Source organism: Oenanthe melanoleuca, chromosome Z, assembly GCF_029582105.1.
Source record: "Oenanthe melanoleuca isolate GR-GAL-2019-014 chromosome Z, OMel1.0, whole genome shotgun sequence".
NCBI classification, from domain to species: Eukaryota; Metazoa; Chordata; class Aves; order Passeriformes; family Muscicapidae; genus Oenanthe; species Oenanthe melanoleuca.
Window position 1 is genome coordinate 39,659,865 of NC_079362.1, and position 26,677 is coordinate 39,686,541.

Below are 26,677 nucleotides of genomic sequence, written 5' to 3' on the forward strand. Positions count from 1 at the left end.
CTCCCATTCTCTTTCAGTTACAAATTATTCAGGAGATACATCTCCAGAAGTCTTCTGCAAATTACTTTGCTTCTAGTCTTTTCAGGCACAGTCGTACATTGTTTCTAATACTGGTCCCAAGAGATCCTGTTAAGATCCTTAATTTTTCTACAGTGTAACATATGTAGATGTGCTCTTGTGTTTTTGTTTGTTCTTTGTTAAAATACATGGATATTTATTTTTTAAAATAATGATACCTTTTTATCAATATTGCATATCCCAGCTGGAAATCAATTAATTCCCTAATTAGTGAGACATGATCCATCATGTACTTGTAAGAAAATTTTTGGGTTTTGGTCTAGACAAAGCTATTTTATGAATTATTTTTAAAAAAATATACGATAATAAATATATTTTCTCTCCCATGAAAAGGTTAAAGTGCAGGTGTTACATTGATCACCTTTTAAATAGTCTTTAAAGATGGGAAGAAAGCCTCATATTTGGCATTATGTTCTGACATGTAGAAGGTCACTTTTGTGAAGTTTGTGGTCTTTGTTCAGTTAGAAATGTACATATATATATATATATATATATATATATATATATGTAAAGAAATTGCTTTTTTCAGAGCCTACAATTGCTGCTTCACTAGTTTTTCCATTCTGCTTCCATTCACTTTTTTAAACTTCCATTTGCAAAAGCTAAAATGCAGAAACAACATGTAGGTTGGGCTGAGAAATTTGTGTCTGTTCAGCCTGGAAAAGAGAAGATTGTGTGGACTTCATAGCAGCCTTTCAGTATTTGAAGAAGGCCTACAGGGAAGCTAGAGAGGGACTCTTCATTACAAACAATACTGATGTGACAAAGAGTAGTGGCTTCAAACTGAAAGAACAGAAAATTAGAAAGGAAATCCTTACAAGTTATAAAATTATGAAAGAAATTATTTACTGTGAGAGTGGTGAGGCACTGAACAGGTTGCACAAAGAAGCTGTGGATGCCCCATTCTGTCAGTGTTCCAGGCCGTTTTGAACACGGATTCGTGCGGCCTCGCCTTAGTGGAAGATGTCCCTGCCCATGGCCAGGAACTAGATCGTCTTTAAGGTGCCTTCCAAACAAAACAATTCCATGATTCCATCTAGATAGTGGAAAGTGTAGAGCTGAGTTAATGACAACCACGGAATAAACAGGCTGACTAACTTTCCTTCTTTTAAAATGAAGAAAATACCAGCGTCATCCATTTGATTGTCAAAAACAGGTATTGAAACAGGCTTCCTGAGTCTTCCGTCGCTCCCTCTCTGATTTCGGACTCTCAGCTTCGCCTACGTGCCGCTTTCCAGGAGCTGAAGTGCCTGCGGTCAAGACAGGAAATCTGGAACTCAGAAGAGCGGTGCTGAAGGAAGGGCTGCGGGAGCCGCTGGGGCGGAGGCTGCGGGGCGGCGCAGGCAGGGCGGTAGGTGCTGCCCCGCGTTTTCCCGGCGGGCGGGCGCCAAGGCACGGCTCTGCCCAGCCCAGGGCGCTCCTCGGCCGGAGGCGCCGGCGGGACGGAGAGAGGCCGAGTGGGAAGGGGCTGTGTGGGGAGGGGCCGTGTGGGGAGAGGCCGAGTGGGAAGGGGTTGTGTGGGGAGAGGCCGAGTGGGAAGGGGTTATGTGGGGAGGGGCCGTGTGGGGCGGAGCGGGAGCTTCCCCGCGCCCCGCCCCGCCCTGCCCGCCTGCTGCTGCCGCTCTCCTTCGCCGCGGGCGGCGGGCGCAGCGGGAGGCGACGTGCCGGCCCTCGCCTTTCTGCTCGGCGGGGAGCAGCCGGCGGCGCGGCGAGGTGAGGCCGCCGGGCGGGCCATGTGGGTGGCGGGACGTGAGGGTGGTTGGGCCGCAGCTGTGCCGGCTGCGCCCCGCCGGGCTCGGCTCGGCTCGGCTCGGCTCGGCTCAGCTCAGCTCAGCTCAGTTCGGCTCGGCTCGGCTCGGCTCGGCTCGGCTCGGCTCGGCTCAGCTCAGCTCAGTTCGGCTCGGCTCGGCTCGGCTCGGCTCGGGACGAGCGGCGGCCCCGGCCGTGAGGGCGGTGAGGGGCGGCCCCACACGGGCACTTCCCGCTCGCCGCCGGCTCGCTCGCAGAGGTATCGCCAGGTTTCAGCCGGACGCTGGTAGCTTTCTCGCGTTTCTTCAGCCAGCCTTCCTCTTAAGGGTCTTGAGCCGGAAACATCTCTGGGTATTCTCAGCGGAGGTAGAAATAACAGTGTTAGAAATCAGTGCAGGTGTGAGATGCCTCCCGGCTACCTTCCCGGGAAGGGTCGGGCCAGGTGCCCTTCCGTGCTCTGTCGCAGCCGGGGCGGTGACCTGAGGCTGTTCACCATCCTCCTCCTCCTTCCGAGCCAGCCCTGCGGCAGCCTGCTCCCTGCTTTCCCTCCCCATGGGCAGAGCTGCGGAGGCCTAACGCTGCTCAGGGGACCGATGGCTTTGCAAAAGTTTGTGCCTCCAGAGGCCTTCCCACCTCTGCTTGGAAAAGTGTTACCCCCAGCTCTTCAGAAATTTTGGTTCGGCTGTTGGGTACACAGTAGACACTGTGTTTATCGCTTGCACTCGGGAGGTTTGCCTAGTTTTACTTCGTTGGATTCCCTTGTCAGCATGAGGATAGGAGGAGCTGATCAGATTTTTAGAAAATGTTGCTCTTGAATTTACTTTTTTTGAGTGGCCTTTCATCCTATATCTTAACATCACTTTGCTCTTAAAGAACTGTTTATAATGTTGAAATTTTTTTCTCCTGGTAGGAGGTCTGTGTGTTTTACAGTCAAACCATACGTGTAGTTTTGCAGTGGTGGGGAAATGGTAGCAATTTACTGAGTTTCTCATCACATATCTAAACTTACTGTACTCTGTTTCATAATCTTCATTTAAGATAAGATTAATTGTGATCTTAACAAGGTAGTTCATGTTATATGCGAAAAATACCAGCAATAAAATATATTCATAAAAATAAGTGAGCAGTCTGACTAACTCTTGGGAAAGTCTAGGTGTATAAGTTTGCTTATTTAATTTTGTTTTCAAAAAAACACAGTATTTTCAGTGGTAATACTATTATCTAAAAGTGCACCTAGGCAACATGTCCAGGTATTCTAGAACATTTTATGAAATTATTTTTGGTTAGCCAACTTCTGTCGTTGAGATAGGTACCTACCTTAAACCTCTAGCTTCTGTTTTGCTGCATACCTGTTTGGGGATTCTTTTTAATCAGATAAAGGGCATTGAGGGTTCTTGGTTACTGGCTTCTTGTAAAGTAGTCATTTCGAAGAAGAGAGACTTCTTGATCTGAAACATGGTTAGTGAACAAATGGTAACAGTGATCCTCTCCTTGGACAGATAGTGTATTTTTAGGTTTTTCATAGTCTTCTAATCTGTTACTTCTGTTTTGAAATACATTAGAAAAGGAAAACCTGGGACCTGGACTGACTGTCTTGAGTTAAATGGTTCCTGAGCAGGATGAGAGTGAAGTTGCTGAATGAGTTGTGGTGAAAATGCCCTTCCCTTCCTGTAAGAAGTGTAACTTAATAATTTGGGTAAATAGTGACTCTGTGACATTCATCCAAAGTTTCAGGGTGTTTTTTCCTCCTGCAGTTTGTAAATTCCTGTGAAAGGCATATAGAAAATTCATGATCAACAGGCTTGAGTTCAGTGTACAAACTTTTAATCTCCGTTGGAAAAATGTTTGTTTGACCTCTTTTGACTTGCAAATTGAAAAAGAAAAACCACCCTCAGACAGTGTTGCTGCAGAGGATGATATGAAATCTGTATGCTCTGTTTTGTGATGGTGTACAGTTCCTTGACCCCCGTGTCCAGTCTGTGCATCTTTGAAAGCATAAAGGTTGCTGCTGGCTATAGCTGGTTCTCACCATGGGGCTGTGAATAGTGGTACTTGTAAGTAAGATCCTGCTGTGAGTAAGAACCAACCGGATCTCTCTTTCAAAGATAATCACTACTGTGCATTAACCATTTTAAAGTGAAAATTGAAAGGGTTTGACTCATTTTTTTCTGCACTCCATTTTCACCCAGGCTGGTAATTTTTTTTCTTTTTTTGGAAGACCAGGCACACAAATGTTTGCTCTCTGATTCACTTTTAAAAGAATTACTTAATTTTCCAATTTCATTTAATTGTTTTTTAAAAAATAAAACTCAGGTTCTAGTATACCCTTTTGTCTGATTTAGTTGTATCTGGGTATAACAACTAACTTATCAATGGAAGAAGTTTTGATTAACTTGCTTGGTTAGTCCAGTATGCTTTAATTCAACAGTCAGAATAGGAATTTCATAACGATATCTGAAAAAAAGGTGATTTCTTTCAGAAGCTCAGTGGGAGGCTGGAAAAGAATCTGCAGTAGGTGAGGATAGCACCACCGTCTGCCTGAGGGACTCCTTTGGTGGGAGGAGGTTTCCACATTCTGATCCAGTCTGGTTGGGATGGGACTGTGTGGCCTCTGTGCTATGTGTTAGCCTTAGGTCCTTGTTGGGGCTTTTTTGTTGTTGTTTTTGTTTTTGTTTTCTTTTTAAATATCTTGATTCTGGTTGTGACTCTGCTTTTTACAGTGGTTTTAGCAAGGCTTTGTCCTTACTCAGAGTTGCAAGTACTCAGACCTCCAGGAAGCTGTGCCTTACTTTTCAGTGGCTGCCTCAGCCGTGGTTGGTCCTTAGATGCTCCTCTGGCTTATGCTGGCTTTTTACCATGCAGTGGGTGGGTGGTAGAGGAGGAGTTGGTAAGCAGGGAACACTTTTTGTCTTCTGCTGTGTGTCTGTTGAATTTTTCATCTTTTCTGGTTTCTGCTTGGCAAGTCTTATGGAAGAGCTGAACCCTGTGAGCAGAGAGACTTGTCTTTCCTTCTGGGATTCTGAAATGCACCATTTTGTTTTGTCTTTAGCCCTAGTGTGTTGGTGTTGTGGCTTGGTTGGCAACGTTGTTGCTTATCTGTAGTAGAAGATTGCTGGATACTAGATGACCTATTTCAGCTAGGTACAATAAAAGAAAGAATTGCTCACTGTGTATGTTAATTTGCTTGAATATGTCAGAATATGTCAGAGTCTAAAACATCTCCCTCTCAATTAAGCACCACTAGGTTGGCAAAACAGAAGAATGAAATCTGCCGTTCAGAAGTCGGGAATTTTACAAGTGTGTTTATTTTTACAATTGCCATGGATGTTGTTGAATTTCATCTTCAGTAAAATTACTTTCTTACCCATAAAATCAGAAACTTATTTAAATTCAACTCAAATAACTGTGCCAGAGCAGATGTTTCCTGGAAAACAGCATGTGCAAACAGATTTTCATGTAAATGTGCTTATTGAGCTGATTTGCTTATCTCTCCTCCAAAATATATGTGTGTTTATCCACAGCAGAAAGTTAAACATTTTTTTTTTTTTGAGCTGATGAGAGAGGGAATATCAATATTGCAACAGAGATAAAGTTTTGGGTCTGCAGTGTGCAAATGGAAGATCCTTCTGTGTCTTTCATGCCTTTCCTCTTCCTTTTGCTTTTCCTCCTGTTCAGTAGAAAAATATATTCCTAATTAATATAAATTATTTAAAGGTAAACAACACTGGCTTTTCTAGAAAGAGCAATGTGTTGAAGTAAAATATGCTTTAGTGAAATCAGTGCTTATTTGCCTGTTTGTTTGTAACAGCAAAAAATAGCAGAAAAGGTGCTGATCCTGCCAGATTTGTCTACTATCTAGGTGCATTGGCATTTTTTAACGTGGTTTTGTGCCTGTGCTTTAAGCTGCATGGTGAACTAATCGTTCTTTCTTTGAAAAATATAGTTGCTTTACCTCTGAAAATTTGAGTTAAACAGTTGGTCCCATATATTTATCTAGTAGATAAATTATAGTGCAAGCTGTTACCGCTGATAATGTGAATAATTTTCTCTATTTATGACAGCTATGAGGAAAACACTGGTTATTTTATTGAAGTCACGCTTGAAATGAAGCACTGCATCTTGCAGTGCCATGTTGGTAGTTCTTCCATGTGTCCAGTGTACCTACTCTTACAGCTAAGAATAGGATACAGATGACTTCATGATGGGTTCTGACAGACCTTTTTTGAAATACAGTATTTTATTCTGGTACGCAAAAGTAAATAAATTCTCCTGTTCTTTGCTGAGATGGAAGTGCTAATCATGCCCCTTGTGCTCTCATTTTTGCTGCTCTAGAGATCTGGGGTTCTTGATTTTCAAGGATTGTGTGTAAGACATGGTGGCTCTGTACTTCTCAGGTACTCCTTCTAGGATGACACAGTAGGAAAATAGTCTGTGCAAGATGTATGTTTTTCTGCAATTCATAGCTTTCTACTGGAAATTTGTGCATGTCTCTGTTTTAATCTACTGCATCTTAATTTTTTGATTTACTAGAAAAAAAAAAAAAAAAATGGCACGGTTCTTTTCCATGCCTCTGGTTCTTAGTGTTGACCCTATCTGTATGTGGCCCTGTGGATGTCCACTGGAGCTGTGCTGCATGTGTGCCTTAGCTGGAGTTTCCTTTAGTCTCAGGTATTAGACTTTTTATGCACACTGTTTTGGATTGTTTTGTGGTGTATGTGTGTTTACAAAGAGGCAACATATTTAGGAATTTTACTCTTATATTCTCTGTATGTTCTACCCTCAAATACAAATTAGAAAACTTTTCAAGTAAAAGCAGATTTGAAACCTTTGTGCATCTGTCAGTATTGTGCACTGCCTCCTAGGAAAAGAGGAGAAGATATATTCTGTCTTGACTGCAGAGAGGGAATTTTCCAGAGAATCCATGTGGACACTGAGGTATAGGTGAGCTGTTGAAGGACTTAAGTGCTGGATGTACTGTAAAATCCACATTTCTGGTACCAGTGAAGTGCTGGCATCACATTCTTTCCCTGTGTTTACAGTGTATGTTCATGTGTAAGTCCTTTGAAAGTTGGTATCATTTATTAACTTTTAAAACTTTGCCACCTGTTGTGTTGCAACAGTAGGGAAAAAGTTGCTTTGCTTAAGAGCATGTATCTTGAGTACTTGTACAATAGCTTACTAGTAAATTTACCCATTTTAGATTTAAATAGTGTCTTGTGATGCATATATATTTTGGTCTTCTGAGGTTATTTTTGCTGTCTTTTGTCTGCAGAAGTGCAGAAAGAAAAAAACTTAATCTCAGTTTACAAGGGATAAATCTTCTGTAAACTGCAGCCAAGATTCCCAGTGGAGTTTGAGGATTCATAAAGCTAGGTGCCATTAGGCTTATTAGTACCAGATTTTACCACATCACAACATCAACTTAGCCTGTTTCAAAAAGAATTGCAAATACTCTTTGCCCCTGGCTATCTTTTAAGACGGCCTGTAACTCAAGTCTCAGTAACATCCCTGGCACTGCTAATTCATTATTTGTTTTCTGTATGAGCAGACAAAGCAACTGAGGATGAAAATGGAGAAAACTTAATGCAATGTAACTTTGAAATCAATGGAGCGTCTACTCATATTTATATTAATTGTTATTTTTAGATTCTCCTTTACATAATTTGGTTCAATCAGCTTTATGTATTTATTTACAATGTCGGAACAAGAACTTTGAATATTAGTGTCAGATGGAATAAGTTGAAACTGTCTAATTTTAGAAAGCTGTTGTGGGTTGGTTTTGCTTTCCTCTCTGCCTGTGGAATTTTTATCCATTGACATGCTAAGACACTGATGACTGGGTCCTTGAGATGCGGAGAGGGAGAGCCCCCCAGCTTCTTTGGGAGTTTTCTCTCAGAGGGTGGGGGGGGTGGAAGGGGGGGTTAGAAGATTAGAGGAAGGTAAAGGAGGCTGGGAGGCAGTTGATCCCTCGCTCTTGGAGTCGGAGGAGAAAGGTCACTGCTGCTACGCTCGCTGCCATCCCAATGCTGGGAGCTGCCTCTTCTGTTGCTGGACCCCACACTGCTGCCCTGCTTGGACGCCTGCTTCAGCCTGCTATCTCCAAGCATCCTGTTGGAGCATCAGGACCAACACTGTGACAAAAGTCTGTCCTCCATACCTTTCCCACCTGGGACACTGCTGCCATCATCCCCAGTGCCACTGCAGCTGTGTGGGATCTGCCCCTGCCCACCACCGGTAGCTGCAGCACAGGGGAGGGTGCCTGTGGCCAAAAAGGACTGGAACTGGGTTACTGCTCTGTTTGTTGTTAATTTCATAGTTGTTGTTTTGTTTGTCTTGTTAGATTTACTAGTAAAGAACTGTTATTCCTATCCCCACATCTTTGCCTGAGAGCCCCTTAATTTCAAAATTATACTAATTCAGAGTTTTACTATCTCCATTTCAAGGAAAGCCCTGCTCATCCCTAGCACACACCTGTCTTTTTCAAACCAGAGCAAAGTGCAAATTATTCCTCGAACATCAAGACTAAATTAGTTTTCTGAGTAAATTAGGTAAAAAAGCAATCTATCATCTAGCCCTGTGTCATCTATGTAGGTTTTCGGGTAGTTGTATGACAAAAGAATGGCTGGTTTGGTTTGTTGCAGATTTTCATTATATTGTTGGGAGTATTCAAGACGTCCCCCTCAAGACCATGTGAAGCTCTCTGTACAAACTAATAGAGCGTGATGATCTCTCTTTGCCTTCCAGATGGAAATATCTAGACAGGTCAACACTAATGCATTTACCTTCCTTGCTGGGTGTGTGTCAGCTGATAACTTTCTTTGCAATAATGCAACAGCTTTTTTTGTGCTGTATATGCAGTATATATGTTTATGCAGTATAATGTGCCCTTTTTATGTTGCAGGTTTACATACTTGCTGGGGTTCTTCCAATTTGTTCGTTCCTTGAAATGGTAGGACTAGGAAACAGCTGTCGCGGGATGAAGTCTCCACCACTCCTCATGGCTGCACTTGTGGCATGCATAATTGTTTTGGGTTTCAATTACTGGATTGCAAGTTCTCGCAGCATGGATCTGCAGGTAACGTTCCTTTTGCTCTGCCTGTCACTATGTGCAAGTAATAAATATAGTTCATAAGGAGGATGGTTCTCTTTCATATGGCAAGTCAGGAACTTCAGCTTGTTGTAGGAACTTTCACAGATTTTACAGTCATTGCTTATCAGTAGTGGGAGATTGGAGGGATGGGGGGAATGCCTATTTGTACTTGAGAGGAACCCAAAACTTAAACACACCTGCGTGTGTGATAACTTATTACTTATGGTCTCACAAAACATTCAGCTGTCTTGTGCTGTTTCACATTAAAGACGTGACAAATGCCATCTGTTTTTTGTCCCCTCCTAAGCACCCCCAACTTCCTCGCCATTGTGGCAGTAAGCAAAGCAGAAAAGGCCTTGGCTTTTGCAAGCCCTGCTCAGCAATAAGAAAAACATCTTTATCTTATCAATCTGTATTCATTATAAATCTAAAACAGAGCCCCATACCACTGTGAAGTAGTATGTGAGCAGAGTTACTGTGAAGAAAACTAACTCTATCCCAGTTGTTATAGATAAAAATGAGATCAAGACAAATTAAATATTATTAAAATAAGCGATATGTATTTTGCTACCGAGATACAGTCCTCGATAGCCACAATCAAAAAAAGGGACAGCGCTGAGCCCGGGGCTGGCGCCAGGTGAACACACTCTGATCTGATCTCTATTGCATCAGATCCTCCAATGCTCACAAAACTTCCTTGGTCAGCTTAGTTTTTATACAGTTTTTTTTTTAGCCCAGAGCGGGGGTGTTTGTCTTCTTTCATTGTTCCTCATATTCATGTAGTTTTCTTTCACTGCGTTGGGCTGGACAAAAGTATATTCCGGGAGACGATGAATTTTGATGAAGGCAGGTTCAGGTTTACAGGGAGATGGAATTGAGATGTAACTTGCAGATTTTGGTTTACTGGAAACGGGCATTCAGATGTATTTTTCCCCATGGCTCTGGTTATCTTAGTCGTGGGTGCTTATCGGGCTCTTATCGTTTGGGTGTACCCTGGACAGGGCCATCTCCACCGCGGCTACGTCTGTTGTCTTACTAACCATAGTTCTTCAGCTTTTGTTGGCAGTTACAGTGTTGCGATTAACCAATCCCTGTTTCTCCCTCCGTAGCTTTTGGTTTTTAAGTTTTTTATTATTTTATTAATACAAACATTGCTTATTCTACATTAATTTACAACTTTACACAAATTTTATTACATATATCACACAGTCAAAACTCTCCCTCTCCCTCTCCCTCTCCCTCTCCCTCTCCCTCTCCCTCTCCCTCTCCCTCTCCCTCTCCCTCTCCCTCTCCCTCTCCCTCTCCCTCTCCCTCTCCCTCTCCCTGTAGCTGCTTTTTGAGTAGTCAAGAAGAATGATGATTTTCTATTTATGAATGGATTTTTCTCATATATGTCTTTGTGTAATAGCCATATGTGAATTGTTCATGTAAAAGTTGGGCAGTGTTGGGCAGTCCTCCCTCTTTTCTAGCTCTTCCAGGAAATCAGATTGATTTGAGAGCTGAGTTTTCACACTGAATTGGTTTGGGGTCAATACTGAGAAGTGTAGAGCTGTCAGAATTGTGTGGGCTAAATTAAAAAAAATTGTTTGACCTTGTACTTCAGAAAGACTGTAGACTCTAATCTTTTTTATGTTTATGTTTTGGGTTTTTTTTAGTCTCAAGTACTGAGCTTTTAATTTTTCTTATCTTTAATTGAAATTTTGACAGTCTCTACAAAACACTAACTTCTGTTAATTTACATAAAACTGGGGAGGTGTGTGTTTGTGTGTATGACTAGTATCCCTGGCTGACACAGGAGTTTCATGATATCAGCATTGTTAGAGGTGTGAAATTTGCTATTACTTGAATATAGTGGACAAGATCCTGGCAAGGGGGAAGCATTTCTGTTTACTTTGGCTAATCTGCTCTTCTCAGGATCGAGTCATGGATCTGGAAGGCAAAGTCCGCAGGGCAGCAGCAGAGAGGGGTGCTGTGGAGCAAAAAAAGAATGAATTCCAAGGGGAGCTTGAGAAGCAGCGACAGCAGATCGACAAAATCCAGTCCTTGCACAGCTTTCAGATGGAAAATGCCAACAGAGTACATCAGGAAGAGAAGGTAGGGCTTTTCCACAGTTTTCAATGAAACTGTTGTTTACCAGGACACATTCTGCAAGAGAAAGTGATACTCACACGTTGCAGCTTACAGTCAATGTCAATGTGGCAAATTTTATGACTGTAGGATATTGAGAAAATGGACCTTGAATGGACACTTTAACATTAGTTGTATAACTTTGAAATACTAGAAGCTGCAAGTCTTCAGAACAGTAGTTCTGAATAAAATGCTTGTCCTCTCTATAAATTGTTATTATACCTGGATTGTCCCTTTGCTTTCTTTCCTGTATACTGATGTTTTAAAAATTAAGAAAAAGAGGAAGATGCACCAAGGGATATAGTCCCAAATATATTTGTAAGCATAAATGGTTGACATTTGTTTCTAAATGCATTACAAATTTTGTGGCATCTTGGCTTTCTGCCTCCCAAAAAAAAAACTCAATAGTATTGGGAAGATATGAGAAGGTAAGATTTTTACGGAAGTGCTCCCGACTGTTCAGCTTTGTCAGGGGGATGGTAATCCTTCGTGAGGAATGTGAACAAAACTGCTTAATAGAAGTGTGTATGATTCCTGCTGTGTAGTATCTTGCAAACTAGTTAACTGTGTATTTTCCTTGTGTTGCTTATACTGCTTTCATTGCAGTTGTTAGTCAGTAATAGCCTTTTTCTCCCTGTTAGCAGAAGTATTTAGTTGAGAGTATTCAATTGCTTCTCCTGTAGAGTCTCTTGACTGAAGCTTATAAGATCAGCTTTCCAGTACTATTACATTCAGCAGGCTGAACAGACACATCTTGTGATGGTAGTAGGTACTCTTCAGGTCACTGCAGGTTCACTCAGTGAACCTGTTGAGTAGGTTCACTGTGAGGGAATGGTTTGCTCCTCAAAATGTGCTGCCTGAGTAAAATATCAAAAGTATCACCAGATGAATCTTTAAAGAACAAAGAGAAACAAAAATTGAGTAAAAATGGAAGGTAGAATGTGCGCATCAATGTCATACATCATTAATTTATTTTTAAATAATCTTTATTCCAGATCTTCAAGGAAATAATACACCAGTTATTTTTATCTCTTTTGAGATAAACGTGTTTCTTTAATAATTTCTCTCTTTGTGTTCAGTCTTTGCATATACTTTATACTTTAAAAAAGATGAGGTATAGTTTGTCTATCTGTTTTTTCAATGTATGTATTTTTTAAAAAGGTATCTCAGAATATTCAGACAGGATTCAAGTGAGTAATCAATCTTGTCACTTCTGCTTCCTGTTGCTACTGAATGCTGTGGCATTTTCTTGCATTCTGCTTCAGTCCTAAAGGGACTGTGAAAACACATACATGAGTGGAAAAAAAAATTGAAGGTAAGAAAAAGGCAAATGTAATGGAGTATTATGCTTCCTTTCCATAAGCAGATATTGCCAGAGTTACCAAAAGACACTGAAACTGCAAGGGCTGGCCAGAGAGTTTACAGCACAGGCTGACAAGATAGGCAGGTGTTGAGAGATGGTGACAGGACCTCATCCAGGAGTTTTGAGGAAGTTTAGTGAATAAAATGTTGCTTCTGCCAAGCATGATGTGCCACCTTCTTGCTTCAAATTTCTGACATCAGACAAGTGGTAGGTGGCACCACACAATCCACTTTCCTTGTGGTGTTTTTGAGTCTAGAGGACATATAGGAACTGTTCATAAAATGTGGCATCTGTGCCAGAAGTAGTGAAAAGTATTTTAGAGAACTAGAACTGCTGTTGGACATGGGGTGGAATCTGGTGTCTGGGGAAGAGTCAAAGTGGCTTCTGAAAAAGAAAGTCTTCTGAAGTACCTTGGAGTTTTCTTCTGAAGAAGTCAATGATAAAGGTGAGGGAGACAAGTGAACACATTCACACCTGGAGTTGCAATGGCTTGTAGAGATACTATGCAGCCATGCAGTAAGACAGTGGTATTGCAAGGGTGGATAAGAAGGGAAAAGTTACAAAGGAGCTTAGAAATACGCTGGGTTACTTGTTTTACTGTGAGGAGGTCACCAGTGGAGTTTTGGAGTGCTGTGAAAGGTACAGAGAGCAAAGGTCACCAAAGCCATGCAGTAGATTTTCTATGGGAATCTGGAGTGTGATTTACAGGTTGGGCGAGTCAGCGGAGGAGAGCCATCACAGGATTCCAAAGGGTACAGAAAATGTTTGTAGCTGGGGGAGGCAAGACAGGGTTGTCCCACATTCATAGATGTGCTTTAAATGCCATCATCAAGCTGTAGTTCAGACTGAGCAGTCCTGAGTACTGCTCTTCATGCAGCAGCTGGTGGAGCTGCAAGTGCTTAGCATCCATAGTACCCAGTTAAGGTGGGTCTGTGTAGATTCAAAAGGAACTGGATGACCTTGAATAAACACCTAACCCACCACCCAGTTCCAAGGTGTTTGTTCTGTCTCCAAGTGTTCCTCAGACAGAAAAAGCTACTGCTTGGAAAATACTCTGCTTCATGGCTGCCTTGGAATTCATTTGGCATTTCAGTGTTAGAGGTGGAGGTGGGATGCTGGGAAAAGTGGATTTTGGGGCCAGCACTTCCTCCTAAGTGCTTTTCCCTCTATCACCCTAAAATACTGTTGTTCAGTCATGGAATAGTCTATGAAGCTTGCTTTGAAACCCCAGGAAGTGATAACCTAGGAAAGTGGTGCACTGGACTGTTTTCCTGTCTTCTGCATTTTGTGACTGGAGAAGAGCATGTGTTTCACTCAGGAACCTGAAGAGGTAGTGTGAGCATGCATGTGCCTGTGCACCATTTTGCACCAAATTCAAACTTTGCTTTTCTTGCGACACACAAACAAATATCCTGCAGGGATGCTGTTTGTTTTCCAACTTTGATTTAAGAGTAGGGAGAGCTGTTTTGCTGGAAAGTTGTGCATTTGTCATAGAAGACGTCAGCCAAATTGGCATGGATTAATCCACTGTAATTCATGAATGCCTCTGATATGGTGGCAGAGAAGAGAGGGAAAGCTCCTCACTAACGACCTTTCTTGGAAGAAGCTGTCTAGGATCAGTGGTTATTCTACAGAGGAAAATGGAATATAAGAAAAGACAGTTTCTGAGTGTTTTTTTGTTTCTGTGTATCTATATCCATGTATAAATATGTTTTGTATGTTCATATCTTGTATACACACCCATATCCTTGTGTTTTGGCTCCAGGGATTGCAGTGGAATCTGGGATTCCTGGGAGGTGACTGAATTTACCCTTTCTGGTTATGGGAAGCTTGGTCCATGAATTGAACTTTATTTACTCTGTGCAGATTAGTAGCTAGTATTTACCTAGTCAGGAAGAATGAATGCAAATCCAGATCCTGAGAGTCTCAACTCGTTTTACAAGCATTTTAGAAACTCTATAACTAACTAGAGATTTTCAAGTCATAAATGAGATTTTGCTTTGTTCTTCTTGCTTTTCTTAAAGAAAAATTACAATGCTTTCTGCAGTTGTGTAGGAATCATTCAAATGGCATCTCAAACCTCCCACTTTTTCAGGAAGAAATTATGGTTCTTTTGGCTGTAGAAAAAACTTACATAAGAGGCATACTTGTACAATCTGGACTTGTAACCAAAAGCAACTCACAAGTAACATTTGAGACCCATCATAATTGCAGTTCATCTCTGCTCACTGTGTCTTATTACTCTGCTGCTAAAATATAAAAAATAATTAAATTACTGATTTACTTTCATACTAAACCAAAAGACCAGTAAGGTATTTGCCCAGTTAAAGTCTTTGTCACTAGCACTGCAGTAATTACTTGGAGTTAAATCTGCCTTCTTTTGAAGTAGAACTGTCTCTATGCTACTTGAAGGATGAGAGCATAGAAGGTAGATAGTCTGAGCCTGTTATACTGTATGGGCTTTCACTGGGGCAGTGTAGTTCTGGAATACTGCTGTTGTTATTATTTTCTTAGGTCTGAGTATGTATAAAACACTACTGTCACCAGTCTACTTTTAAAAAACCTGCTTGAATTTTTAAGGATTTGGGTAGATTTAGGAAATGGCTTCTAGAAATCCATACAGAAGTAGAATGACGAGATCAAGTAGTCTTACAGTAACACTTGGTAACAACAGTTCAGGGCTGTTTCTAATTCATAAGCAATTTTGTAAAGAAGAATTCTCTGTGGTTGTTATTCAGGACTTGTAGCTTCTGGGATGTACAGAGCCACAGAAGTCTCTTTGAAGAGCTTAACAGGGCAATAGTATGTTCAATACTTCTTTACTGAATGAGTATGATTTTGCAATTGATAATTTTCTTAAGATTTACATCTCCAACCCAAATCTTGTTTTAGGGAGCGCCAAGATTTGTACATTCTGTGTGAAGCATGTCACTGTCCTGTTGCTCAGTATCATTTAACACTGGCCACAGCTGCTCTCTGGTCCCCTCCCTCTGGGAAAATTTCAATTCCCAGCACAGTCTTCTGACACAAAGTACCTATTGGTATGCAGGGAGTCAACTCCACTCGGAAGGAATTACCGTAGTCTGTAGGAGAGAGTAAAAAGGTACCTTTTCCTTTTTACTGAAGGCTGTATGTGTTTTATTTTTTTATTTTTTTTTATTTTTTTCAACCCAAACAAGTGTTGCATCTTCTAATTTTGGAAAAGCTTCGAGGTAAGCTTTTCACAGCTAAATGAATGGACAAAAAGTCAGAAGGTGCATTAGATATACCTGTGGAAGTTTTATATTAATATTATTATATCATATGATTTGGTTTTGCTTACATTGCCTACTATTTGGGTTTTAGTTAAACATAACAGTAAAGTGAAAGTCCTGTAGTTTCACAGGGCTTTTTTTTCTCCAAGCTATTTGCTGCTGCCCAGTACCTGTAAAAGTAATTTTCATACCACTCTCCTGTGCTGAAGTTTTAAGAAATTTTGTGATTTTTGTGGTTTTGAAGGCAGAACTTCACCACGTTATGGTGTGCATGTCTTTGAGTCCTCTGTGGCAAAATGGAGTCTGAATTGCTTTTATCACAGGCTGTGAAACAAGGTTGAGTGTCAGATCTTTAGCACAACCAGTGTAGAAAGAGAGGTGTTTTTTTTGGCTTGGGTTTTGTTAAGTGTGTGGTTGTTCATTTGGTTGGTTGTTTTTTGCTTGGGGTTCTTTTGTTGATTCGGTGGGGTTTTTTATGTTTATTGAGGAAAAGTGCAATTTCTGAATGGATTCTGGTTTATTGAGAAATACATTTAAATGAATACCATCTCCTTCATTTTGGGCTTGAAATTTGTTATAAGGTGTACTTCAATTGATGTGGCTCCACTGAAGTGTAATACGTGAGTGTGCAACACAATGATTAACTTTAAAGCGAAATATTTCCTTAAAAATCTTATTTATGATCTTTCCCCCCATACCCTAATATGTAGTTTAGTTAGTCTCTTGTCCTGGAACCAAAAAGCCTTTTTGTAGCTAGTTGTCATGTTTTAACACTAGCTAGCAAATAAATATCATGCAGCCACTTACTTACTCCCCACATCTCCCTCTGGATTTTTGAAGAAAACTGTGTTAAGATAAGAAAGTTTGATAACTGAGAGGAATAAAACCCTAGAAAAACAAGACATACACAATCCATTTGCTCAGCACCTGCTGTATGATGCCCAGCTTGTCCCTCAGCAGCTATACATGCCTACTGGCCAACTCTTCTACTTTGTCTCAATGCTGCATGGTATGGAATGTCTGTTTGGCTAGTTTGGGACACCTGACAGAGCTTCCTCCTGGTCTCTTCTGCACCTCCTGGCTGGCAGAGCTTCCTCCTGGTTTCTTGTGCACCTGCTGCCTGGCAGAGCATGGGAAACGGGAAAATCCTTGCCTTAATGTAAGCACTACTGAGCAGTAACTAAAACATCGGTTGTTGCCAGCCTTATTCATTCTAATGCTAATGCCAGAGTAGTGGTGGGAGTCCTGGGAGTATGCAAGACAGAACCACTATCTTTCTTTGGTGGAAAGATTTAAATCTATTTGAGTTAATAATGAAATAACTGCTTTGCTTTTCCCTGATTAATTATAAATGGCTGTTTCTGCATGTATAAATCTTGCTTTGCTGTCTTGCTTTATTCGCAGTTGGTTTTGTTCTTACCAGCTGAGTTACTGATCCTGTGGCTTATCTTTCTCTCCATTGTGCTGTATTTGTGAATGCAAAGTCCCTTTTTTCTTAAGTTTAAGTCTTTATGCTTATCAAACTTATTTGCTTTCTTTTTTCTGTTCCAATATCTCATTATTATATGATCTTATTTTACATGCACCACTTAGAGTCAGTGTTAGAAAGCACGTATGTCCGTTCAGTGTGTTTGGGTTAGCTTGATTCTTGACAGTAGAAAATGCTGGAGGAGTTACTGTAGTAATTCCTCCAAGGAATACGTGTATGGAGAATACTGTTTAGTGTTAATCAGATCAAGTGCATTTACATAGTTCAAAGTATGTGCTCAAAATAAAGATTTAAAATAATTTATCTCAAAGCTTCTCATGCATATTTCTGCATTATGTTTTATTATTTTTAAACAGTAATTTTAGCTTTGAGTTTCTTAAGTGGAATAAGACTTATGTAGGTATGTTCTGTGGTGAATAATAAGCAAGTCTTTGGCAGCTGTTATTAAAAAATCTGCTGTACAGCTGGAGCAATTTGTCTCCTACACTGCTGGTGGAAGAGTGACTTTTGAGTTTTGGTGTCTGAAGCCCTGCTGTCCACAGCATTTTCTTCAATCAATAGACTGGTTTTTTTTTTCCTCTTTGATAAGGATTTCTGTGCAAACATGTTTACAGATACAATAAGGTGGTTCTATATTACAGAGTTACCGTGTCACAGAATATCAGATTTTGATATGGTGATAGGGTGATTTTCCAAAAGCTGGATTTTTTGCTCCTGAGGATTATAGCTATTGTTTTGTGGGCTGAATGAAGTTTAAAATATGAGTTTCTTTCTAGAACTGAGTATTGGCATGTGTCTGCTGAGAGATTCCCAGTAGTTTTCATTCTTGACCTGCATAAAACCCCGGAAGTAAGTAATGTTTGCTTAGTTTACAGCCACAAGGTGAAAATTAGTTAACACTTGAATGATAGGAGGAAGAATGGAAGGCCTGATTTTATTGACTTAGTCAGACTGGAAGCTGACAGTTGCAGTACTGTGCTGTAAATTATTAAACATTATTTCCTGCTCAAGTTAAATACCTAACTAGTTTTTAACAGATTTTTGCCTGGACTTTTGCCCACACATTCTAGGAGGTAGGTGTGGCTTTGCCAAAAGAAAGTTTTATATGTAATCCAGAAAGACCAAGGCAGACTTCTTTACTTCACTGTTGTGATTCAAAGAGACTTTTTTTAACATGGAAGGTATATATGTACCAAATATATAACACTTTCTGTTTTACTGTCACATAAGTGATCCTGGCATTTAGGAGTTTCATTTTAAGGAACCTTCCCTGCCCCCCATTCCCTCCTAATCTTCCCCCCTCCTCTCCCCCATAAAAAAGAGCCAAAGCCAACAAAGCCCCACAAAAAACTGTAAGTACATAAAGTTACAAAATTTCTCTATCATACTGATTTTTCTAGTCCACTGACGGTTTCTGGTAATGGCCAATGCTCTATTATCCTGAAGGTGGTAATCCTGGAACAGCCTGACTACATTGTCCACACATTAGCGAAACTTGGAATTTCCACTGAAACATTAACTTCCTTTCCCCAATAAACTGGTGAAAACAAATTCATTTTTTATTTATCTGACCTATGAAAAAGAAGAGGGAGAGATATTAAACAATCGTACATGTAAGTTGTTACTGTTTTTTGAGTTTCTTTTTGCTTTTTAATAAAGGAGTTTTTTCTTGAGGTTTCATGGTGGTGTTCACAGAACAGCTGTACATAGAGAATGGTGTAGAAATACTTAGCAACAGCTGAATGGCCACCTCTGTGAAGCAGGACTCTTTAAAGGGTCATTCAAAGGCAAATCTACTACTCTGCTGGGTGCTAGCCCACTCAGATTTATTGAGCGCTGCACTTCACCTAATCAACTGGCTCTATTACTGTAACCTTTGGGAGGAGAGGTACCGACAATGCTGTCAGTGTTTCAGGGTGACAGACAGAGTGGATGCTGTTACTTTTTTTCGAGTGTGGACGTATACACACATCAATACTAGAGCAGAAGCCTTGGGAAACAGAGGAGCTGATTTTCTGGGACCCTTGAAGAACCTTGAAGTTTCCCAGGACAAGGATAATAGGGGAACTGACAATGGAGCCTGAGAAATACCTTCCTAAGTCTGGACTGCATTGTTTCTTAAGAGTCAGTGGATCTCTTTTTTGTATTCTTAAGAACTTTTCTGCATCAGACTTGATAAATATTGAATATGAACCTGAGTTATCATAACATCTGGCTCACAGGAATAATTTCACTTAGCTGTGACTTGATTCAGTTTTTAGGTGTTTTGTATGTGTGTACATGAATGGTAGATGGAGATTGATGAAAGAACAGGCAAAACATGTTCCTATGTTGACTACCTCTTCAGAATGAGAGGGGGAGCAAAGCGAGGGAGTGGAAGAAGGCCACTCCAACATGAAAGCAATCAAGAAGGTAGATAGAAAAGGAAGAGCAAGAGCTTCACCTTGCTTTCCTGGAGTTGCTTAATGCTGAATGATTAATACTTTCATAGCTCATCTTTGCATGCCTGAATGCAGGTGTATTGATTCCTGAGTAAGAAGGTAATTTACAGTGAGCTGTGATGCTGTATTCTTCCTTCAAGAGATAAATACAGTAAGTCTGACTGTTGCTCCAGTTGTGAGATTAAATTAGAATAAAGTTACAAGCAATTTTAGTATCTTTAAATTACTTTAAATTCTTTCTCTTTTCATTTGTGCAGTGATACCTTCCCCCAGTCCCCCTTACTGGAAAATCTATATTAAAATGAATGTTGTTTGTGATAGGAGATCTCTAAGTAGCTAGAAGGTTTTGTTCTACTGTTACACTGTTACAAGTGTGACACACAAAAAGTACATCTTATTACAAGTGCTTTAATAGGTGGTGTTTATAATGGTAATACAGGTCCTTCACAATTAAAACACTGGTTTTTGTTCTGCTTCTTTCAGGCAGTGCTGATGAGTAACATCACAGTAAATGATCGATTGATTCAGAGTCTACGAGGTATGTTGTAGTACTCCTGTGAATCTGTCTCATATTGACTTTTAGGCCCTCTGTTTTTAAGACTTGCATTTTCCTGTGGTCTTTTGCGAATGCTGCCTTTCTTCAAGTCATGGGGGTGGTACAGGAGCTGCCATGACTTAGATACTTCTTCTGGATAGCTCCAGACTAATCTGCCTCAATAGTAGGAGGATTTGTCCATGTAGTGCTTGGTGTAGTACTCCTGACTCTTACGATGCAATATGGAATAGAACGAAGTTAATGCTTTTTTTCTTAATTTTACCTGGCAACATAATCTTGCATTCTGCCCTGAGATGTGGGGTCATGCATTTTTAGCACCAGAGGAATTCTCAAATCCTATACTAAATAAGAAAAGTCAGTCTAATTCATTTCTATTCATGACAGTGCATCAAAATTGTTGTTAGTGTTGTATTCCTCTGGAGGTTCTTGGGAATTAATCCTACAAAGAGGTATGTATGTTGTGGTATTGTCTTTTGCTGCTCTCTCACAAAGGTTTCTATCAGGAAGAAAGCGCTAAACCACAGATGCCTCTGTTGCTAAGGAACATGGCTATAAATTGCATATTGTTCAGGGAAGCATTGCAAGCTTGTCTGCATATGACTGGTAAATGTGAATGCTGTTTCATATTGTGTGCTGATTATGATTTCATAGACTTAAAGATTTTCCAGACTGCAACTTAGCAGGGTTTGCAAATCTGTTCTGTGTAATCCTTAAGAGGAAAAGTAGGTAAAAATACGGACTATACTGTTTTTGCTGAAAGGTTATTCTTACCAGAGTCTGTGCACCCTTGTTGAATAAATTTAACAATTATCTATGCATATGTATGAAATGTAATTTGCATGACAGGTGAATTAATTTAGCATTCTTACTGTAGATTTGTTTCTTGGCATTTGTGTTGTAGAATATGTATGTATATGTGTATTTTAATGTGTATTTTAATCCTGCTTTGACCAGAACACTTGAAAGAGTTACAGACAGAATATGGAAAGTTACAGCTGGATGTTTACTGGTTTCAGAAGAACCAGACTAACCTTCAGAGGAAGTTCTCATATGACCTGTAAGTATGTTCTTTAGGAAAGATGACTTCCCAAATTATAGGTGATTTGGTTATAAACCAGGGTACTCTTGTGTTAGCTATAGCTCTGTTTGTAAATACATGGTTTTAAGGAGAAAGTAATATCTGACACATCTTCTAAAATTGCTTATGGTTGCTCACAGTTGATCTTGGAAAAGAGCATAAACTTTCCAATGTTTTTCATGTCTGTGCCCAGACACTTCTCGATGTTCCTTCTGTTGCAGGAGGATAAAAGTATCAATATTATCACTTAAGAATTGTGGGGAAAAACTGAAACATGAAGAGGCTAAACTGTGAAGAAGTTTGAATTAAGATAGGGAACACCTGATGAGAAGCTGCACCTTATTGAGCTGACAGAGGTTTTGGGAATTTCTGGTACCATCAGACTCATGTGTTCTGCTTTACATGACATACCTAGTCATGGCTTTTTCTTGTGATTTCCCACTGAATTTTAAAGCATGGAAAACTGAACAAAAGTACTTACCAGTATCCGTATACTAAATACACATTTCTGGTATTTCTAAGAATTTCTGCTCAGTTCTTTCTGCTCAATAATATTCTTGTTTCCTCTATCTGCCTTCACAACCTGTAGTATATTCCCCCTTATGGATAGAAATAAAAAAGCAATAGAACTTGCTATTTGCATGTTTCATAATGATGTTCCATCGAGAATGTAATTGTTATAGTGATAGGTATTTTTTCTTCTCTTTGGTTTTCCTTGACCTTAGAATTAAGGGTTAATGTTCGTGCTTCTGTGATACTTATTGATTACCAGCTGGTTGTGACCTTTTTTTGGATTATTACTCATGTAATAAAGATGACCTAGATGAATTATATTAGTGGAGCTGTAATTTAAGATTTCTAACAGAAAAGTAGAATGAAGTTGGAAACTTTAGTTTGTGCCTGCCTTTCAATAAGCTGTGTTGCTTAAGTGTCTGTTAAGATTCCTTTTCCCCCTCTGTGTTTGTTGTGTACCATGGTACCAAAAACTGTCTGGTTGCTGTTTAGTTAAATGACAGACCTGAGACTCATGGAACTCTGTTGATAGTTCTGTGCTAATCAGTGAATCTGTTTGCCAGTGTCTTTCTTCCTTTTAAGCGGGAGATCAGCAGGAACAAATAGATCTGTATTTAGCACAAATATATCCATCTGCTGGACAGTCATGCTCCACATGAGAGGCACTGGATTGATATACACTGCAGGGAAGTGATACAAGACAGATGTTGTTAGTCTGCCTTAGTAAAACTTGGAGGTTTATCACCCATGTTGGGGGTAATGCTTAGCTTGGTTTGTTATTTGCTAGGTCTTGTTCTTCCTCTGATATAAACCAAAAGCTGTAGAATGACTTACAAAGTGCAAGGATGGTCTTGCCCTGACTGCAGCCACCTGCCCTGAGAAACTGAGATTGACAAAACTCCTGGGTTTGCACAGGATCCCCAGCACATCCTTAGAAGGGGAGAACACTGCCCTGGCAGCTTTAGGAAAAACACTGCTTCAAACAGCAGACCTGACTCAGGAATTAGGAAAGGAGGGAAAGACAGGCTGCACACTTGCAGATAAAAGACTGTTGTCACAAAGATTAAGATGCTAATGGTGCTGTGTAACTATTAAAAGTATGTAAAAGATACAGTGCTTGCATCTTTAGGATGTATTCCTTCTGGAACTTACAGTAGCTACTAGTGAACTCAATTTCTGTAACATACGTTTTGTTTTATCTTGCAGCACTGCATTTTGCTGAAATATTGAGTTCAGTTTGCTAACAGTAGATTACATCTGTTTTCTGTTTCAGCTGGTACTTTTCTGCTTCGTCTTTTTAAAATTAAAATATGAATTTTTGTAATCATAGTAGAAATGCTTCAAGGATCAAAATAGATTTTACCTTATTGAACTTGCAAAGACACAAAGAAAAAATCATGTAGCTTGTTGACCTAGTCAAACAAAAATAGTTTAAATTAATTTCTTCCAACAGAAGAAAGAATGCATGCCTGCACTATGAATTTGTCCTTAGGATAAGTCAAGGCCTCATTGTTTCCTAGTGAATTCTCAAATGTAAGCCCAGGTAGTAGAACTAAGGAAATAATAAAAAGTAATGAAAAAATAGATATATGAAAAAAATTAGATAATTTTACAAAAGTACATTTTAGAAGAGTCTAAATGAGAGTTATTTGTCTTGTGCATATTTTTTTCAGGTCACAATGCATCAACCAGATGAAAGAATTAAAAGAACAATGTGAAGAAAGGATAAATGAGCTTACAAAGAAGAGTAGTGATGTACCACAAATCAAAGAAAACAAAGACTTCACAGAAGATAGCCAGGTATGGTTTGCATAATTTCTTGAAAATTCTTAAGTGTTTCTTCACCTTTCTGCTATCTCCTATAAGCATTACCCCATTTCCCCTTAAATTTCTCACTACTTCAGTATTTATTGTATGTTTCTGATCTATGGGAATGGGATGATTTCAAGACCAGAACAAGGAGACCTCCTGTAGGAGACTCCAAATCAGTGTGTCTCTAAGATGGACAGAATTTGAGAGGTGATGCTGGAAGAGGTATGGGATCCATTAAGGAATGTTTGCACGACTGAACTTTAGTTAACAATATGTTTTGACTTTGTTAAAGTACTCAGTTGCTTTGTGTGTTAAGGATGAGGATAAATTTTGAATCACTTCAGAGAAGCAGCAAGCCCTAAATATTGTAGTACAAGGTTTCATCAGCTATGACTTTTCACAGAAGTCTTTTATGTCAACAGCATTTTACTGTAGGAATAAAGGGAAAATCAAATGTCTCAGCTGTTTGCTGTTGGATATTCTGAGCCAAAGAACCACAAATTCATTGCTGGACCTATTGAAGGCTTACTAGAGTAGGGCAGGCTTGGCAAGTAGGTTGGCTGCATGTCAGCTGGCTTTTTCTCCTGGGGTGCAGAGGGTGGCAGAAAATCCTCAGAAATCCTGACAATCTCATGCCTGAGATTGTCTTGGCATGTGATTTATTGATACTTCTTCATTGAGGCAGAATTTGGCCAAAGATAGGATTTGATTGGTTAAGCTTGATATGGACAGCCCTGGAAAGAGGCAGTTAAACTCTTGAGTGAGAAGGCACCTGTTTATTTCTGTATCAAAATGGCCCTTTCTTCAGGATTACTGAATAAACAGAGGTTTCAGAAGTAGGACTTTTTATGTGTGACTGCACATGTGACTGCCTTTACCTGGGTGGCCTACTGCCTACTCTCATTAAAAAGGCAGTGGGGGTTTGGTGGAATATACTCTTTTCTCTTTGGCTAGGAAAACATGAAATCTGATGACTTCAGAAGGGGAAAGGGTAAGGCAGTGAGGAATGAATCTTGGTTTTACAAAGAGGTGAAAAAGCGTGTGAGAAAATATCTAAAACGTCTGCCCAGAGATTCCCAGCTAATGGTCTGTGTCCAGTCCTTTATGTAAAGTGGGGCAGACAGAATACTGAGGTGTGTGACCTTTTATCTTGGGAATGTAACTATGTAAGAGCGCAACTTGAATGAAGTGACTTGAATTAGAGAGAGGAAGTGCTATCCAATTATGCCTTAAAATAAAAGTTACAGCTCTTGTCAATAGTTTTTATCAACAGTATCAAATAAGTAGATAAAAAGTAAATAATAAATACATAATTGTAAGTGAAGAGAACCCTCATCATTTGGAGATGACACATTAGTTTGTCAAATGTGTCTTGTTTAAGAAAGTTGATCTAGGGAAGACTCTAATATAGAGGTGTTCAACTTAATTTTTAGTGTGGCTTTGCAACAGATTTTAATTACAATTACTTGCACTAGATTCCTTTTCTTTGTTTATTTGTTTGTATGTGCTTGTTTGTTGGATTTTTGGGGTTCTTTTACCATTTCTAGTTTGGAAGATAGATCATCTTAGAAGGAACCTGAGGACTTTGACTGAAGCTCCTCTGCAGGGCAATTTCAGTCTCCTGCATGAAAGTGCATAGTTGGAGGGAACTTTTACTCAAATCAGATTATCTGTAAGGCTGGGCAGGTTGTCTCTTATCCTTTTTATATGTAAATGAGATGGTCTCAGATGAGCTAACTGATAATACAGCTACTGCCTAAATAATTTCTGTCTGCTTGTGTTCCCTAGTATCTGTGGCAGTGTTTCCTTGGCCAAGCAGTAATTTTCTCAGTTGTTTGCTTGCCCAAGAATTTCAGCTTTTATAAAAGCATACACCTAGCTAGTGCAAGATGACCCTGACAAAGTCTATGTTTTTGTCCAGTGTTTTAAGCTGGAATAATTCCTATTTTTAAAATGTATGTGCTTATGTAATAGAAAAGTCTGTCTTAAAACAGAAAGAAAATGGAGTGTTGGTTGGCTAAGAATTAGGAAAAAGTTTTTTGTGGAAAGAGTGACCAACTACTGGAATGGTCTGCCCAGGGAGGTGGTGGAGTCACCATCCCTGGATGTGTTTAAAAAAAGATTGGATGTATAACTCAGTGTCATGGTTTAGTTGAGGTGTTAGGGCATGTGTTGGAGTCGATGATCTTGAAGGTCTCTTCCAACTTTGTGATTCTGTGATTCTGTAAACAGCTTTACTTAGAGCTCTGTAATTTGTGGAATGATATATACTACTTGGCTGAAGAAATATAACATGTTCAATTGCTATCTTTTTATCCAACTATTTCAACGTAAAAAAGATCAGCATATACCCTTTGAATCTATTTGACATTAAGAATTACTTGGCTAGAAATTTAAGATAAGTAAAGAATTTTGCATGTGTAATTAAGAGGTAACTTCTTGCTATTAAGTCCAGACTCTGTATTTTTGCAGAAGAATTCATGCCAAACAAAAAGTGAAAAATTATCTTATGTTTCTGATGATTTCTACTGTAGAGAGTGATCTCAAGGAACTGAATTATTTATAAAACAGAACCATATTTAAATATGTTTTACTGATTGAAGGAAGATGGAGCTCTTCTGAATATCTTTACTGCAATAACCAAATATTATGTAGTAACATTTGCTTATCAAGCATTAGTAAGAATTAATGCTAAATTAGTTGCTGATACTAGACTTCATGGTGTTGACACAAAAAGGTCTTGTTCTGCCTGACTTTGATGGAAATTAAATGCCTTTCAAAACAGCCAAGTATTAATGCTACAACTCTGGCTTCTTGGTGACTTAGCTACTTCTTTCTGCAGTCTTTTTTCCAAATGACTGAATGAATATTTGACAACATAGTGTTTCACTGCCCTTCTTAGATAAATGGGACGCTAGTCTTGACAGTACCAATGACAAGTGGTAACAGAAAACAATTCTGTCAACTGTGAGGCTTCCTCTACCATAAGATTGCCCATTCATTTATAACCTACCAGACACAAAGAGGTTTGTCTGTCTAAATGTGTGCATGCTTTTTATTTCTCTTTGTACTTGGCTTTATTTTATTTAGCAAATGAAACAAAAGTGAAAATGCAACAAAAAATCCC

At 39.6% G+C, this 26,677-nt stretch overlaps 1 protein-coding gene across 2 annotated transcripts in view; it reads left to right on the plus strand.

Moving 5' to 3' along the window:
* Positions 1-1,606: 1,606 nt before the first annotated feature.
* The window catches only part of GOLM1 (golgi membrane protein 1), a 31,113-nt gene continuing 6,042 nt past the window's right edge, over positions 1,607-26,677 (plus strand). Inside the window, exons 1-6 of one of the 2 annotated variants that reach the window (XM_056514270.1) lie at positions 1,607-1,791; positions 8,729-8,902; positions 10,832-11,011; positions 20,075-20,129; positions 21,102-21,204; positions 23,412-23,538. In XM_056514270.1, the coding sequence (XP_056370245.1) occupies positions 1,624-1,791; positions 8,729-8,902; positions 10,832-11,011; positions 20,075-20,129; positions 21,102-21,204; positions 23,412-23,538 (807 nt within the window). In that variant the 5' untranslated portion in view covers positions 1,607-1,623. The remainder of the gene's footprint in view (positions 1,792-8,728; positions 8,903-10,831; positions 11,012-20,074; positions 20,130-21,101; positions 21,205-23,411; positions 23,539-26,677) is intronic. The other variant, XM_056514271.1, reaches the window with a different exon arrangement.